Raw genomic sequence first — 17,658 nt, 5'->3', positions numbered from 1 at the left:
TTGTCAGACTTTCCGTCAAACAGATTGATAGATAAAGACACAGAGAGAGATAGACATGTAAACATATAGATGTAAAGAGACACACAAAGCCAGGGAGTAGATGACTAAACCTCACCACATCTGAGAGGGCGTCATCACTGCAGGGTTCACCGCACGTCGTTCCAATTATCACTGCACCTGACATACAAAAGGTGACACACTCTCAAGTAATTTACTGTACATGACCAGGTCAATTAATCAACTCTTTACACTATCTGTCATTACAGGGGTTCGTTCCCTCTTGAAATACACTGCATTCCCCAAAATAAACATGAACAAACTAACAAACCTTAGTTTCATATAAACATCAATTTGAGTGAGATCGTAAGAACAAAGGTAATCTCCGAAACCCAGAACTAGAATCTTGCGAAATTGTGTCAGATGCTCGGTTAAATCCTGAGGGGAGACATGCTAGAAGATATACTAACGAGACAAACGAAGCCTCAACCCCTCTAAGTGGAAACTATCGCGATGAATCCCAAACAAGCCCCTCGGCCCTACCATCCTCGATATAAAGGTTGCGTTCCTCTGCTCAGACATTGCATGCATCAACCAATGGTTGCATGCCACGTCATTCGACTGTATCGTTGGGCACCATATTGCTATAACATATGATGTGGTTAGCTGATACTTAAAATACCTATCCAGACTAGGGTTGAAAGGCGGGAAACCGGTTACGGAGATTTACCAAGAATTACCACCCAAACCACCCCCTTTTCCTGGGTAAAAACACTTAGAGAAACCGGTAAATTATTATAAATTATTCATATGAACAGCATGACGTGAAATGGAACTGTTCAATTATATGCAATGTCTCAATCTGGATTCTCTAAGGCTTTCTCTCTGCTCTCTGCATGATCAATCATCAATGCTCAGGGTGGGAACAGACTCAGTATGGACCGCAGTTGACAATGCATGTCGACCTATCATCTCATCATGGGAGCTTTTTTTCTTGTGACAGGTGGGCCTACATTTTCTGCAGCATAGCCTATGCTACAGTAATATAAGGACCGAATGCGCCTCTAATTTACACATCTCCATCTGGCTTTTGGGGGTCACATTATTTGTTTAATTTTAGATACATTTTTTTTAAACAGCCTATCACTCGAATATCGTTGCTTTAAAGCAGTGCATGTGCGAGCACTCTTGCAGCATTTCTCTATCCATCAGTAATCGACAATCCTGTTCAACATACAGTGCCTTGCGAAAGTATTCGGCCCCCTTGAACTTTGCGACCTTTTGCCACATATCAGGCTTCAAACATAAAGATATAAAACTGTATTTTTTTGTGAAGAATCAACAACAAGTGGGACACAATCATGAAGTGGAACGACATTTATTGGATATTTCAAACTTTTTTAACAAATCAAAAACTGAAAAATTGGGCGTGCAAAATTATTTTTACTATTTTCTACATTCTACATGTAGAATAATAGTGAAGACATCAAAACTATGAAATAACACATATGGAATCATGTAGTAAGCAAAAAAGTGTTATACAAGTCAAAATATATATTATATTTGAGATTCTTCAAAGATTCTTCCCTTTGCCTTGATGACAGCTTTGCACACTCTTGGCATTCTCTCAACCAGCTTCAATTAACAGGTGTACCTTGTTAAAAGTTCATTTGTGGAATTTATTTCCTTCTTAATGTGTTTTAGCCAATCAGTTGTGCTGTGAAGGTAGGGGTGGTATACAGAATATAGCCCTATTTGGGAAAAGACCAAGTCCATATTCTGGCAAGAACAGCTCAAATAAGCAAAGAGAAACAACAATCCATCATTACTTTACGACATGAAAGTCAGTAAATCCAGAACATTTCAGGAGGATAAGTTCATTACCAGCCTCAGAAATTGCAGGCCAAATAAATGCTTCACAGAGTTCAAGTAGCAGACACATCTCAAAATCAACTGTTCAGAGGAGACTGCATGAATCAGGCCTTCATGGTCGAATTGCTGCAAAGAAACCACTACTAAAGGACACCAACAAGAAGAAGAGACTGGCTTGGGCTAAGCGACACATGAGCAATGGACATTAGACTGGTGGAAATCTGTCCTTTGGTCTGATGAGTCCAAATTTGAGATTTTTGGTTCCATTTTTGGCTCCGCATGTATGGTTCCCACTGTGAAGCATAGAGGAGGAGGTGTGATGGTGTGGGGGTGCTTTTCTGGTGACACTGTCAGTGATTTATTTAGAATTCAAGGCACATTTAACCAGCATGGCTACTACAGCATTCTGCAGCGATACGCAGGACAATGACCCAACACTCCTCCAGGCTGTGTAAGGGCTATTTGAACAAAGAAGAAGAGTGATGGAATGCTGTGTCTCCTGACCCATCCTGTCTCAGCCTCCAGTATTTATGCTGCAGTAGTTTATGTGTCGGGGGGCTAGGGTCAGTTTGTTATATCTGGAGTACTTCTCCTGTCCTATTCGGTGTCCTGTGTGAATCTAAGTGTGCGTTCTCTAATTCTCTCCTTCTCTCTTTCTTTCTCTCTCACGGAGGACCTGAGCCCTAGGACCATGCCCCAGGACTACCTGACATGATGACTCCTTGCTGTCCCCAGTCCACCTGGCTGTGCTGCTGCTCCAGTTTCAACTGTTCTGCCTTATTTTTATTCGACCATGCTGGTCATTTATGAACATTTGAACATCTTGGCCATGTTCTGTTATAATCTCCACCCGGCACAGCCAGAAGAGGACTGTCCATCCCACATATGCTCTCTCTAATTCTCTCTTTCTTTCTCTCTCTCGGAGGACCTGAGCCCTAGGACCATGCCCCAGGACTACCTGACATGATGACTCCTTGCTGTCCCCAGTCCACCTGACTGTGCTGCTGCTCCAGTTTCAACTGTTCTGCCTTATTATTATTCGACCATGCTGGTCATTTATGAACATTTGAACATCTTGGCCATGTTCTGTTATAATCTCCACCCGGCACAGCCAGAAGAGGAATGGCCACCCCACATAGCCTGGTTCCTCTCTAGGTTTCTTCCTAGGTTTTGGCCTTTCTAGGGAGTTTTTCCTAGCCACCGTGCTTATACACCTGCATTGCTTGCTGTTTGGGGTTTTAGGCTGGGTTTCTGTACAGCACTTTGAGATAACAGCTGATGTACGAAGGGCTATATAAATAAATTTGACTTGATTTGATTTGATTTGCATCAGATGACCTGGCCTCCACTAACCCCCGACCTCAACCCAATTGAGATGATTTGGGATGAGTTTGACCGCGGAGTGAAGGAAAAGCAGCCAACAAGTGCTCAGCAGATGTGGAAACTCGTAGAAAGAGGAGGAAGGGAGGCGCTACTAAGGTACACAATAGTAAATATTGGTAGATAGAAGGTGCTCTTTGGTAAAAGGGGTAAATTGGTCATCAAAAAGAAAGGAGGACCAAGGCACTCTTCATATAATTATTATGCCTTTATTAGTATGACATGTTCAATTGAAACAAAGTTTTTTTAAGCAACGCATTTCGGCTGCATGTGGGTGTGTCCATGCAGCCCGAAACTCGTCGGTTTAAAAAAAATGGTTTCTATTGAACATGCCATAATAATAAAGGCATTTTAATTAATTATATGAAGAGTGCCTTGGTCGTCCTTTCCTTTTGATGTGGGAACTCCTTCAAAACTGTTGGAAAAGCATTCCAGGTGAATCTGGTTGAGAAAATGCCAAGAGTGTGCAAAGCTTTCATCAAGGCAAAGGGTGGCTACTTTGAAAAATCTCAAATATAAAATATATTTTGATTTGTTTAACACTTTTTTTGGTTACTACATTATTCCATATGTGTTATTTCATAGTTTTGATGTCTTCGCTCTTATTCTAAAATGTAGAAAATAGTAAAAATAAAGAAAAACCCTGGAATGAGTGGGTGTGTCCAAACTTGACTGGTAGTATATATATCAGACACTGTATATACGGTGCATTCGGAAAGTATTCAGATTCCCTTGACGGAGACGTTAGTTCGGGTTCAAGTCCGGGCTCTGGCTGGGCCACTCAAGGACATTCAGAGACTTGTCCCGAAGCCACTCCTGCATTGTCTTGGCTGTGTGCTTAGGTTCGTTGACCTGTTGGAAGATTAACCAGACCAGAGAATCTTGTTTCACATGTTCTGAGAGTCCTTTAGGTGCCTTTTGGCAAACTCCTAACGAGCTGTCATGTGCTTTTACTGAGGAGTGGCTTACTTCTGGTCACTCTACCATAAAGGCCTGATTGGTGGAGTGTTGCAGAGATGGTTGTCCTTCTGGAAGGTTCTCACATCTCTACAGAGGAACTCTGGAGCTCTGTCAAAGTGACCATCGGGTTCTTGGTCACCTCGCTGACCAAGGCCCTACTCCCCTGATTGCTCAGTTTGCCTGGACGGCCAGCTCTAGGAAGAGTCTTGGTGGTCACAAACTTCTTCCATTTAAGAATGATGGAGGCCACTGTGTTATTGGGGACCTTCAATGCTGCAGACATCTTTTGGTACCTTTCCCCAGATCTGTGCCTTGACACATTCTTGTCTTAGAGCTCTACGGATAATTCCTTTTACCTCATGGCTTAGTTTTTGCTCTCACATGCACTGTCAACTGTGAGACCTTATATAGACAGGTGTGTGCCTTTCCAAATAATTTCCAATAAATTAAATTTACCACAGGTGGACTCCAATCAAGATGTAGAAACATCTCAAGGATGTTCAATGGAAACAGGATGCACCTTAGCTCAATTTTGAGCCTCATAGCAAAGGGTCTGAATACTTATGTAAATAAGGTTTTCAGTTTTTATTTTGAATACATTTGCACTCATTTCTAAAAAAATGTTTTTGCTTTGTCATTATGGGGTATTGTCACGATCGTCTAATGAAATAATGGACCAAGGTGCAGCGTACGTAGAGTTCCACATGTTTAATCAAAATGAAACTCACAATAACAATAAAGAAGAATAAACGATACGTGAAGCTCAAGCAGTGCTCAACAGGCAACTACACAGAAAACAAGATCCCACAAAGCACAATGGGGAAATGGCTGCCTAAATATGATCCCCAATCAAAGACAAAGATAAACAGCTGCCTCTGATTGGGAACAATACCAGGCCAACATAGATATATACACACTAGATCACCCACCCCAGTCACACCACGACCTAACCAAAATAGAGAATAAAAAGGCTCTCTATGGTCAGGGCATGACAGGAATCGGTGCAGGGAAAGGCTCCGGCCATGGAGCTGGAAGTTTCGGACCGTTGCAGGAGATTCCGGACTGTGGACCGTCACAGGAGGTTCCAGACTGGGGACCGTCGCCGGAAGCTCTGGACTGGGAACTGTTGCCGGAGGCTCTGGACTGGGAACTGTCGCCTATTCTGTGTCTGGAGCTCTATTGGAAGGATGTGACACCATTCTTCCACAATAAATTCCATAATTTGGTTTTATTGATGGAAGACGCTGTCTCATGTGCCTCTCAAGAATCTCAAGTGTTCAATTGGGTTGAGATCTGGTGATTGAGATGGCATATGGTTTACATCATTTTCATGCTTATCAAACCATTCAGTGACCACTCGTGCCCTGTGGATGGAGCATTGTCATCCTATGGGGGCATAGCCACGGTAGCAAAAATAACGGCCAACAGAATGGCCTGTTCAGCATTTTTATACATGATCCTAAGCATGGGATGTTAATTGCTTAATTAACTCAGGAACCTCACCTGCGTGAAGCACCTGCTTGCAATATGCTTTGTATTCCTCATTTACTCAAGTTTTTCCATTATTTTGGCAGTTACCCGTATGTTTCACAAGTTGACAGCACAGTACAGTAATGTACAGTAAAGAAAAGTACAGTACAGTACAAGACAATACACCAGAACACATTAGAGTACAGTAAATAAAATAAAAGTCAAATATAGTGTACTATTGTACCCTACTATACTCTAATGTATACTCTGCTGAACTAAACTGTACTATACTGAGTAAAACTCTACTGTCCTATACCGTACCAACCCGTACTGTACTATACTGAATAAAACTCTACTGTCCTATACTCTACCATACCATACTGTACTTTACTGAATAAAACTCTACTGTCCTACACCGTACCAAACCATACTGTACTTTACTGAATAAAACTCTACTGTCCTATACCGTACCGTACCATACCGTACTGCATTGTACTCCACTCTCCTAAACTGTCAGGCACTGTACTGTGATGTTCAAACTTGTGAAACATAGCGTAGACGTCTATGATTAGTTCAGATTTGGATCTGATCTGCACCGACCAAATTTTGTTGGGGCGGAGCTCATTGGAATAATAGTGTTTGTTTCCATTCATAGGCTTATGTTTCGGCTGCTCGGCCATGGAAACCAATTTCAATAAGCTCCGGACAAACAGTTCTTGTGCTGACGTGGCTTCCCGAAGCAGTTTGGAGTGTTGCAACCGAGGACAGACGATTTTTACCTGCTAGGCTCTTTAGTACTCGGCGGTCCTGTTATGTGAGCTTGTGTGGCCTACCACTTGTTGCTCCTAAACATTTCCACTTCACAATAACAGAACTTATAGTTGACTAGGGCAGCTCTAGCAGGGCAGACATTTGACAAACTGACTTGTTGTTTGTGGCATCCTATGATGGTGCCCCTTTAAGTCACGGAGCTCTTCAGTAAGGCCATTCTACAGCCAATGTTCGTGTATGGAGATTGCATGACTGTGTGCTCAATTCTATACACCTGTCAGTCATAGGTGTGGCTGAAATAGCCAAATTCACTAATTTGAAGGGGTGTCCACATACTTTATGTATGATGCACAGTATGTAACTATTATTGAGAATGTTATTTAGTTGAAGTGGTCTGTTGGTTTATTCTGTAGGTTTGACTACTATGAACGTCAGCACTGCTTTTGAAAAAGCTAACATAAGTCCATGTGACAGATATAATATATATATATATTTTTCACCTTTATTTAACCAGGTAAGCTAGTTGAGAACAAGTTCCCATTTACAACTGCGGCCTGGCCAAGATAAAGCAAAGCAGTGCGACACAAACAACAACACAGAGTTACACATGGAATAAACAAGCATACAGTCAATAACACAATAGTAAAAAAAGAGTCTATATACAGTGTGTGCAAATGGCGTGAGGAGGTAAGGAAATAAATAGGCCATAGTAGCGAAGTAATTACAATTTAGCAGATTAACACTTAAGTGATAGATGAGCAGATGATTTTGTGCAAGTAGTGATACTGGTGTGCAAAAGAGCAGAAAAGTAAATAAAAACAATATGGGGGATGAGGTAGGTAGATTGGGTGGGCTATTTACAGATGGACTATGTACAGCTGCAGCGATCGGTTAACTGCTCAGATAGCTGATGTTTAAAGTTAGTGAGGGAAATGTAAGACTCCAGTTTCAGCGATTTTTGCAATTCGTTCCAGTCACTGGCAGCAGAGAACTGGAAAGAAAGGAGGCCAAAGGAGATGTTGGCTTTGGGGATGACCAGTGAGATATAGCTGCTGGAGCGCGTGCTACGGGTGGGTGGTGTTATCGTGACCAGTGAGCTGAGGTAAGGCGGAGCTTTACCTAGCATAGACTTACAGATGACCTGGAGCCAGTGGGTCTGGCGACGAATATGTAACGAGGGCCAGCCGACTAGAGCATACAGGTGGCAGTGGTAGGTGGTATAAGGGGCTTTGGTAACAAAAAAATAAATATTCTGTTGCAATCTTCAGCTAGCTCCTCTTTCTTATATTAAGAGGCTTGAAAAAGTATTATTGTGACATAATGCTTACTTCAATGAGAATGTATGTGCAGTTGAAATTTGGCCATAGAATTAATGACTGAAAAAAAAACGTATTTTCTGTAAATTACGTATTTTCACTTTTCATTCAGCACCTAAAATGCACCGGATTTCAATGTCCGGAAAATATGTATTTTCAACGTCCGGAACATACGTCTTTTCGACATCCGTAGAATACGCCATTGCACCTTTTATTCAGCACCTAAAATGCACCCGACTTCAACATCTGGAAAGGACGTCTAAAAGATTCATCCAACAGAATCCATCAGAGCAACCATGTATGTCAGCGTGTGAGTGAACTCACCCCATCCTTTGGTAAAAATCCTTTGTTCCATCTCTGTTGTATACACTGTGTCTATTCAGTTTTGATGTTATGACGCCAATTAATTTAAGTCAATCTGGCCAATATGTAGGCTAATTCCACTAGCATGGATTTGACATTCCCTCCATAAAACTATGCATACTATACATTTGACTTACAATAGGACAATGAGTCATGTATTAGTAAACAATAGCTCTATGTAAAACTGACTCCATCAGTGGCTCCCTTACCTTTGTTCTCTGTGGTGACGTGGATCAGGTCGGTGACTGTGGTCTCATTGCTCTGATTGAGGATATACCCTCTGACCCCTGGAAGAGATGGGGCGTCTTCCCGTGAGCTGTGACACTGGGGCTTGGAGGAGATGTCAGAGAGCAGGCTACACGAGGCTCCAACCACACTGCTCAGTCTCTCCCACTGCTCCACATCCTTACACAGGGGTCACATACCATGAGCTTCTACAAGCACATTTGTACTCACCAACGCATGTCTTTCGTTTACTGCGGTATTGTGTTCAGAGCTGTGTTCCCGTCTTACCTCTTTTCGCAGAGGATCGATCAGAGCTACGACTGCTGGGTATTTACTAATCAAAGCCTCATACATGTCCACTAGTTCATCAGGAGACTTGGGTGTTCCTGTAATAACTTCATACTTTCCTTTTGGCTGTAGAGGAGCCAAGACAGAATTAATACATAGAATTGTACTCATTGTGCAAGGGCACACTGCATGTTTTAACATTCTGTTTACATACATAGTCCATTAGGTTGTGAGCAGCACAGTTTACTGCTAAATGGATCCCCTTTCCAAGTGCCAATCCAAGATTGTTAGATGCTTCAGTAATTAGATCGAGAGGCTGCTCAGGACGCTCATACCCAACAACTAAGGCTCCAGAGTCAGACACTGTTGGCAGTACAGGCTGGAAAGAGAGAAGGAATGTTTAGTCAGCCACCTGGAAAGGAACACAAAGTGTCATAATAATATACCTATATATGTGGAGAGAAGTGCTGGATCATCTATTTGCAGTTTGATAGTGCAACTAGCGCTTAACCATAAACAGACGGCATTGAATTGATTCAAGCCTTGAAAAATGTACGCTTTCATGTAAGGTATACAGTGCCTTCAGAAAGTATTCACACCCCTGGATTTTTTCCAAATTTTGTTGTGTTACAAAGTGGGATTCAAGTGGATTTAATTGTCATTTTTTTTCAAGGATTTACACAAAACAGTCTGTAATGTCAAAGTGGAATAAAAAATCTAACATTTGTAAAAAGAAAAAAGGAAAAAGAAAACACTTAATTTATCTTGATTAGATAAGTAGTCAACCCCGAGTCAATACATGTTAGAATCACCTTTGGAAGTGATTACAAATTAGTCTTTCTGGATAAGTCTCTTTTTCCCAAATTCTTCAAGATTTGTCAAATTGGTTGTTGATCATTGCTAGACAAGCATTTTCAGGTTTTGTAATAGATTTTCAAGCAGATTTAAGACAAAACTGTAACTCGGCCACTCAGGAACATTCACTGTCTTCTTGGTAAGCAACTCCAGTGTAGATTTGGCCTTGTGTTTTATGTTATTGTCCTGTTGAAAGGAGAATTAATCTCCCATGTCTGGTAGATAGCAGACAACCAGGTTTTCCTCTAGGATTTTGCCTGTGCTTAGCTCCATTCTTTTTTTTTTTCATCCTGAAAAACTCCCAGTCCTTAACAATTACAAGCATAACATGATGCAGCCACCACTATGCTTGAACATATGGAGTGGTACTCAGTAATGTGTTGTATTGGATTTGCCCCAAACATAACATTTTGTATTCAGGACAAAAAGTGAATTGCTTTGCCACATTTTTGCAGTATTACTTTAGTGCCTTGTTGCAAACAGGATGTATGTTTTGGAATATGTGTATTCTGTACCGACGTCCTTCTTTCACTTTGTCAATTAGGTTAGTATTGTGGAGTAACTACATATTGTTGATCCATCCTCAGTTTTCTCCTATCTGTATCTTTGTAGTGACTGGGTGCACACTATCCAAAGTGTAATAACCTCACTATGCTCAAAGGGATATTCAATGTCTGCTTAAATTTGTTATATATATATATATATATATATATATATATATATATATATATATATATATATATATATATATATATATATATCTACCAATAGGTGCCCTTCTTTGTGAGGCATTGTAAAGCCTCCCTGGTCTTTGTGGTTGAATCTGTGTTTGAAATTCACTGTTCGACTGATGGACCGCACAGATAATTGTATGTGTGGGGTACAGAGATGAAGAAGTAATTCAAAAATGTAAAAACTATTATTGCACATAGACTGAGTCCATGCAACTTATGTGACTTGTTAAGCAGATTTACTCCTGCTTATTTACTCTACCTTATTTACAGTAGTCTTGCTAAGGCGTTGACATATCAGGTTTTCATTATTAGTTAATTAGTAAAAAAGGTTAAAATCATAATTCCACTTTGATATTATGGGGTATTGTGTGTAAGCCAGTGACATAAAATCTCAATTTAATCAATTTTCAATTCAGGATGCAACACAACAAAAGTTGGAAAAAGTAACATTCAGTCTTAGAAATAAATCAAAAGATAGCATATCTAAACTCAGCAAAAAAATAAACGTCCTGTCACTGTCAACTGTGTTTATTTTCAGAAAACTTAACATGTGTAAATATTTGTATGAACATAACAAGATTCAACAACTGAGACATAAACTGAACAAGTTCCACAGACGTGACTAACAGATATGGAATAATGTGTCCCTGAACAAAGGGGTTCAAAATCAAAGTAACAGTATCTGGTGTGGCCACCAGCTGCAATAAGTACCGCAGTGCATCTCCTCCTCATGGACAGCACCAGATTTGCCAGTTCTTGCTGTGAGATGTTACCCCACTCTTCCACCAAGGGCCCTGCAAGTTCCCCAACATTTCTGGGGGGAATGGCCCTAGCCCTCACCCTCCGATCCAACAGGTTCCAGACGTGCTCAATGGGATTGAGATCCGGGCTCTTCGCTGGCCATGGCAGAACATTGACATTCCTGTCTTGCAGGAAATCAAGCACAGAACAAGCAGTATGGCTGGTGGCATTGTCATGCTGAAGGGCCATGTCAGGATGAGCCTGCAGGAAGGGTACCACATGAGGGAGGAGGATGTCTTCCCTGTAAAGAATAGCGTTGAGATTACCTGCAATGACAATAATCTCAGTCCGATGATGCTGTGACACACCGCCCCAGACCATGACGGACCCTCCACCTCCAAATCGATCCTGCTCCAGAGTACAGCCCCGGTGTAACGCTCATTCCTTCGACGATAAACGCGAATCCGACCATCACCCCTGGTGAGACAAAACCGCGACTCGTCAGTGAAGAGCACTTTTTGCCAGTCCTGTCTGGTCCAGCGACGGTGGGTTGGTGCCCATAGGCAACGTTGTTGCCGGTGATGTCTGGTGAGGACCTGCCTTACAACAGGCCTACAAGCCCTCAGTCCAGCCTCTCTCAGCCTATTGCGGACAGTCTGAGCACTGATGGAGGGATTGTGCGTTCCTGGTGTAACTTGGGCAGTTGTTGTTGCCATCCTGTACCTGTCCCGCAGGTGTGATGTTCGGATGTACCTGTCCCAGCGCAGGTGTTGTTACACGTGGTCTGCCACTGCGAGGATGATCAGCTGTCTTTCCTGTCTCCCTGTAGCGCTGTCTTAGGAGTTTCACAGTACGGACATTGCAATTTATTGCCCTGGCCACATCTGCAGTCCTGATGCCTCCTTGCAGCATGCCTAAGGCATGTTCCCGCAGATGAGCAGGGACCCTGGGCATCTTTCTTTTGGTGTTTTTCAGAGTCAGTAGAAAGGCCTCCTTAGTGTCCTTGACATTAATTGACCTTAATTGCCTATCGTCTGTAAGCTGTTAGTGTCTTAACGACCGTTCCACAGGTGCATGTTCATTAATTGTTTATGGTTCATGGGAAACCGTGTTTAAACCCTTTACAATGAAGATCTGTGAAGTTATTTGGATTTTTGACTCATTATCTTTGAAAGACAGGGTCCTGAAAAAGGGATGTTTCTTTTTTTGCTGAGTTTATGTCCACCAAAATGTATTTGCTTTCTTTTCTAGAAGGTAGAGTAAGAAAGACAACATGTACTGTAGATCCTGACTCAACTGTGAGTCATAAGACACAAATAGAGCCCTATACTGTACAGTAGAGCCAATATACAAATATCTGCCGCAATGTTCCTTACCCCTGTTTTTGAAGCAGCGTTCATTATTTTCATCATCTCCTTTTGAAGCTCAAGTACCATTGTAATGATCTGTTGGGGGAGTTCACAGGTTGTCTTCGATACATGTTTCTTTAAACTATGTAATACCAACGCTTGGCAGAGAAAATGTGCTATGTTGGAAAACAATCAGGAACATTGGTTGACTTAACCTCGACACTCTCAAGACTAGTATTCAGTAAGTCCTGTATGGTCGTGTGCGGCGTAGTTGGTAGAGCCTGGGGCTTGCACCACCAGGGTTGTGGGTTCGATTCAAGCGTGGGACCAGAATGAATGTATGCACTCACTACTGTAAGTCGCTCTGGATAAGAGGGTCTGCTAAATTACTTAAATGTGTAAGTGTCCAGATAGAACACAAAGAATAAACTTGAGTTTTGATGGACTCTCCCAGTAATACTGGGCAGATGGAGAACAAAATGTGTAACTTGAAATTGGAGAATAAAGGCTGAAAATATGTTGTGGTTGTGAGTGTCAGTACTTGTTTCAGTCTTTGTCCAGCTTTAGGGATGACAATGACTTCCTCCAGTAAATTGAGTTTTCCTGGGGACATCTTGCCACAGCTCAACAAAGTTACCAAGGGCACAGGGATGTGCATCTCTTCTGGACACGGCTGTTAAAATAAAGAAAAAGCATAGTAAAGCATTTGGTGTTTTACAAATGTGACCCGTTTCAAGAAGCGAGGTGTATGTCGCTCGCCACTACTTCACAGAAGAGGCATTTTAACGTTTTTTTATTTTTACATTTTTTTATCATTTTTTGCCAGAAATGCCTTCTGGAACATGTAAGACTTGGTGAGGTATTAATGAACACTTTAGTTACAGTAGCAGATTTTGGACATTATATGCCCAAGTCAAGAGAAGATAGTCAATATTATTACTCAGCACTTCTGACACTTTTTAAAAACTACTGGCTACATGTTTTGTATGACAACTAGATGAAATAGCCTCCCTACAACCACATATACTGTATAGTATCTGGTATTGCCCTTAGGCCTATCATTCCTGATCAATGACCTATATCACATTGCATGGTGTGTTTGTGTGTGTGCAGGTATGTGTGTTGAAGGGGGGGCTCACTGACTTGTTGGTTTCTCAGAGCTTTGATGTACTTGTACAGGGGGAGGCATTGCAGTAGAGCCCCAGTCTTGGCCACAGCCAAGGACACTGAACCAACGGCCATGCTGCCAGGCAGGACCAGCTCTGAGGGCTCTGGAGGTGGAATGGGCTTCTCTGTGCTGTTGCCTTTTTTGCCTGGAAAATCCAGAAACAAACTTCATCTGCCTCAATGTTGTTACACAACTTGAGAGGAAGAAGAATTTCCCCAGTGACTGACTGAGAGGCCAGGCCTCCCACAGGGACTCTCTTACAACACTAGAGAGAGGGGAGCAGACGGTTTACCACAGGGGGACCACTAGGGAAATAAGCAAGAGAGCATTGCATTGGACCATTGGACCAGCGCTTCAACTAAGACTTCTCTATGGAGCTGGAACCTAATACTGGCAGAGCTCTTAAAATAACACCTCTCAATGTGTCTCCCAGGTGGAAACTTCAGCGTAACATTGAACCTGCACATAACCTCTGAGCACCAGTCCGTTTCTTTATGCATACTTAAAACATACACAGGGTCTCACTGCTGCATTTGATTGAGAACAAGCTAATGTTTTTAAAGAAAAGCATCCAGTGGTAATATGATGTGTGATGTCAGATTATCTGGCAGGCTGGCCCAGGGGAGAGGTTCGTTACCTTTGTCTCCACCCTTCTTGTCTTTGGGGGGTGCGGTGGGAGGGGATGGCTCAGGCACAGGCACACTCGGTGGCGGGTTTTCCTTCTCTCTGTTCCGAATGTCCTGGTCCTCCAGGTAGCGGGCCATGAAGAAATCACTGCCACACAAAACAAATACCACTTGGCATTCATCCACAGGAGCAGCATAGAGTTATCAAAAGCAGCATGCATGACACTATGGGGTTGATCAGGACAAGGGTTTATTTTACCCTTGGATGAGCCATTGTATAATAGGAGAAATGTCAGATATTGACCAAATAGGTACTGATGGAGAATGGAACACACTCCTTGTGTGACACCAGAGATACCGGAGCCTTGTATTTGAGAGAGCACAGCAAACTATGTTCTGTCTCTGCTATTACAAAGCCATCATACATTTCTTAAATGATTTCTGAATTAGGTACAGAGTAAACAAGCTTGCTTGATTGGCTATGTAAAATCAAAGCACAGGGTCTTATTTTCAGTTTATACATTATAAACGTGTAGGCTAATATTTTTGGAGGCTGTCATGTAAAGCTGGGAAGAACAACTGAAAAGTATCGACACCGACAAAACCAACCACCTATCGTGAACATTTTTCTGATAGTGTTCATTACGAAAAATAGCCTATTCTGCCAGACACCTGGTTGAAACAGCTCTTATTTGCTCCCCCTTCACAGTAGAAGCCTGAAACAAGATTCTAAAGACTGTTGAAATCTAGTGGGAACCTTAGGAAGTGAAATATGACCCCATAGACACTGTATATTGGATAGGCAATGACTTGAAAAACTACAAACTTCAGATTTCCCACTTCCTGGTTGGATTTTTTCTCAGGTTTTTGCGTGCCATATGAGTTCTGTTATACTCACAGACATCATTCAAACAGTTTTAGAAACTTCAGTGTTTTCTATCCAAATATACTAATTATATGCATATTCTAGCGTTTGGGCCTGAGTAGCAGGCAGTTTACTCTGGGAACCTTATTCATCCAAGCTACTCAATACGGCCCCCCAGTCCCAAAGAAGATTAAGAGGGTGTGAACGACTCTGAATAGGTGTAGACAAAGAATCAAATCAAATCAAACTTTATTAGTCACATGCGCCGAATACAACATGTAGACCTTACTGTGTACATGTAGGTAGGGGTGTGAAGTGACTATGCATAGATAATAAACAGCAAGTAGCATCAGTGTAAAAAACAATGTAAATAGCCTCAGTCCGGTAGCCATTTGATTAATTGTTCAGCACTCTTATGGCTTGGAGGAAGAAGCTGTTAAGGAGCCTCTTGGTCCTAGACTTGGTGCTCCGACACCGCTTGCCGTGTGGTAGCAGAGAAAACAGTCTTTGACCTGGGTGACTGGAGTCTTTGACAATTTTGGGGGCTTTCCTCTGACACCGCCTAGTATATAGGTCCTGGATGGCAGGAAACTTGGCCCCAGTGATGTACTGGGCCATACGCACTGCCCTCTGTAATGCCTTACGGTCAGTTGCTGAACAGTTACCATACCAGGCGGTGATGCAACCGGTCAGGATGCCATCGATGGTGCAGCTGTAGAACTTTTTGATGATCTGGGGACCCATGCCAAAACTTTTCAGTCTCCTGAGGGGGAAAAGGTGTTGTTGTGCCCTCTTCACGACTGTCTTGGTGTGTTTGGACAATGATAGTTCGTTGGTGATGTGGACACCAAGGAACATGAAACTCTTAACCAGCTCCACTACAGCCCCGTCGATATCAATGGGGGCCTGTTTGGCCCGCCTTTTCCTGTAGTCCACGATCAGCTCCTTTGACTTGCTCACATTTAGGGAGAGGTTGTTGTCTCTGACCTCCTCCCTATAGGCTGCCTCATCGTTGTTGGTGATTAGGCCTACCACTGTTGTGTTGTCAGCAAACCTAATGATGATGTTGAAGTCGTATTTGGCCATGCAGTCGTGGGTGAACAGGGAGCACAAGAGGGGACTAGTGTTGAGGATCAGCGTGGCAGATGTTTTGTTGCCTACCCTTACCACCTGATGGCGGCCCGTCAGGAAGTCCAGGATCCAGTTGCAGAGGGAGGTGTTTAGTCCAAGAGTCCTTAGCATAGTGATGAGCTTTGTGGGCACTATGGTGCTGTACGCTGAGCTGTAGTCAATGAACAGCATTCTCACATAACGTGTTCCTTTTGTCCAGGTGTGAAAGGACAGTGTGGAGTGCGATTGAGATTGCGTCGTCTGTAGATCTATTGGGGCAGTATGTGAATTGGAGTGGGTATCTAAATTATCCGGGAGGATGCTGTTGATGTGAGCCATGACCAGACTTTCAAAGCACTTCATGGCTACCGACGTGAGTGCTACGGGATAATAATTTAGGCAAGTTACCTTCGCTTCCTTGGGCACAGGGACTATGGTGGTCTGCTTGAAACATGTAGGTATTACAGACTCGGTCAGGGAGAGGTTGAAAATGTCAGTGAAGACACTTGCCAGTTGGCCCACGCTTGCTTTATGTACATGTCCTGGTAGTCCATCTGGCCCTGCGGCTTTGTGAATGTTGACCTGTTTAAAGGTCTTGCTCACATCGGCTACCGAGAGCGTTATCACACAGTTGTCCAGAACAGCTTGTTGCTTGCCTCAAAGTGAGCATAAAAGGCATTTAGCTCGTCTGGTAGGCTCGCGTCACTGGGCAACTTGCGGCTGGGTTCTCTTTGTAGTCCGTAATAGTTTTCAAGCCCTGCCACATCCAACGAGCGTCAGAGCCAGTGTTGTAAGATTCAATCTTAATCCTGTATTGACGCTTTGCTTGTTTGATGGTTCGTCTGAGGGCTTAGTGGGATTTCTTATAAGCGTCTGGATTAGTGTCCCGCTCCTTGAAAGCGGCAGCTCTAGCCTTTAGCTCGATGCAGATGTTACCTGTAATCCATGGCTTTGGGTTGGGATATGTACGTACAGTCACTATGAGGACGACATCGTCAATGCACATAGTGATGAAGCCGGCGGCTGAGGTGGTATACTCCTCAATGCCATTTGATGAATCCCAGGAACATATTCCAGTCTGTGCTAGCAAAACAGTCCTGTAGTGATTTGCCAAATGGAGGGCCTGGTCTAAAGTTTTTTCCCTCTGGTTGCACATGTGACATGCTGGTAAACATTTGGTAAAACTGATTTAAGTTTGCCTGCATTGAAGTCCCTGGCCACTAGGAGCGCCGCATCTGGATGAGAATTTTCTTGTTTGCTTACGACCAGCATTGGATTGTGGTGGTAAATAGGTGGCTACGAATAATATAGATAGTGTGGTTTACAGCTTATTTGAAGGTACTCTACCACACGCGAGCAATACCTCGAGACTTCTTTAATATTAGACATCGCGCACCAGCTGTTATTGACAAATAGATACACACCCCCGCCTCTCGTCTTACCAGAAGTAGCTTCTCTGTCCTGCCAGTACATGTAAGATCCCGACAGCTCTATATACTATGTGTCGTCGTTCAGCCACGACTTGGTGAAACATAAGATATTACCGTTTTTAATGTCCCGTTGGTAGT

At 42.7% G+C, this 17,658-nt stretch overlaps 1 protein-coding gene across 1 annotated transcript in view; it reads right to left on the bottom strand.

The window, feature by feature from the left end:
• Window positions 1–17,658, bottom strand: part of LOC110502415 (enolase 4) — a 39,885-nt gene that overhangs the window by 3,168 nt on the left and 19,059 nt on the right. The window contains exons 4-11 of the mRNA XM_021580440.3: window positions 14,127–14,263; window positions 13,465–13,634; window positions 12,863–12,994; window positions 12,349–12,417; window positions 8,857–9,021; window positions 8,643–8,768; window positions 8,339–8,534; window positions 116–177 (exon numbers count right to left, since the gene is read on the bottom strand). Of these exons, the coding sequence (XP_021436115.2) occupies window positions 116–177; window positions 8,339–8,534; window positions 8,643–8,768; window positions 8,857–9,021; window positions 12,349–12,417; window positions 12,863–12,994; window positions 13,465–13,634; window positions 14,127–14,263 (1,057 nt within the window). The remainder of the gene's footprint in view (window positions 1–115; window positions 178–8,338; window positions 8,535–8,642; window positions 8,769–8,856; window positions 9,022–12,348; window positions 12,418–12,862; window positions 12,995–13,464; window positions 13,635–14,126; window positions 14,264–17,658) is intronic.

The sequence above is a fragment of the Oncorhynchus mykiss genome, chromosome 23, assembly GCF_057628025.1.
Source record: "Oncorhynchus mykiss isolate SJ-2025 chromosome 23, ASM5762802v1, whole genome shotgun sequence".
Taxonomy (NCBI): domain Eukaryota; kingdom Metazoa; phylum Chordata; class Actinopteri; order Salmoniformes; family Salmonidae; genus Oncorhynchus; species Oncorhynchus mykiss.
The sequence above is the reverse complement of the archived record's forward strand: the minus strand, read 5'-3'. Positions and strand labels throughout refer to the sequence as shown.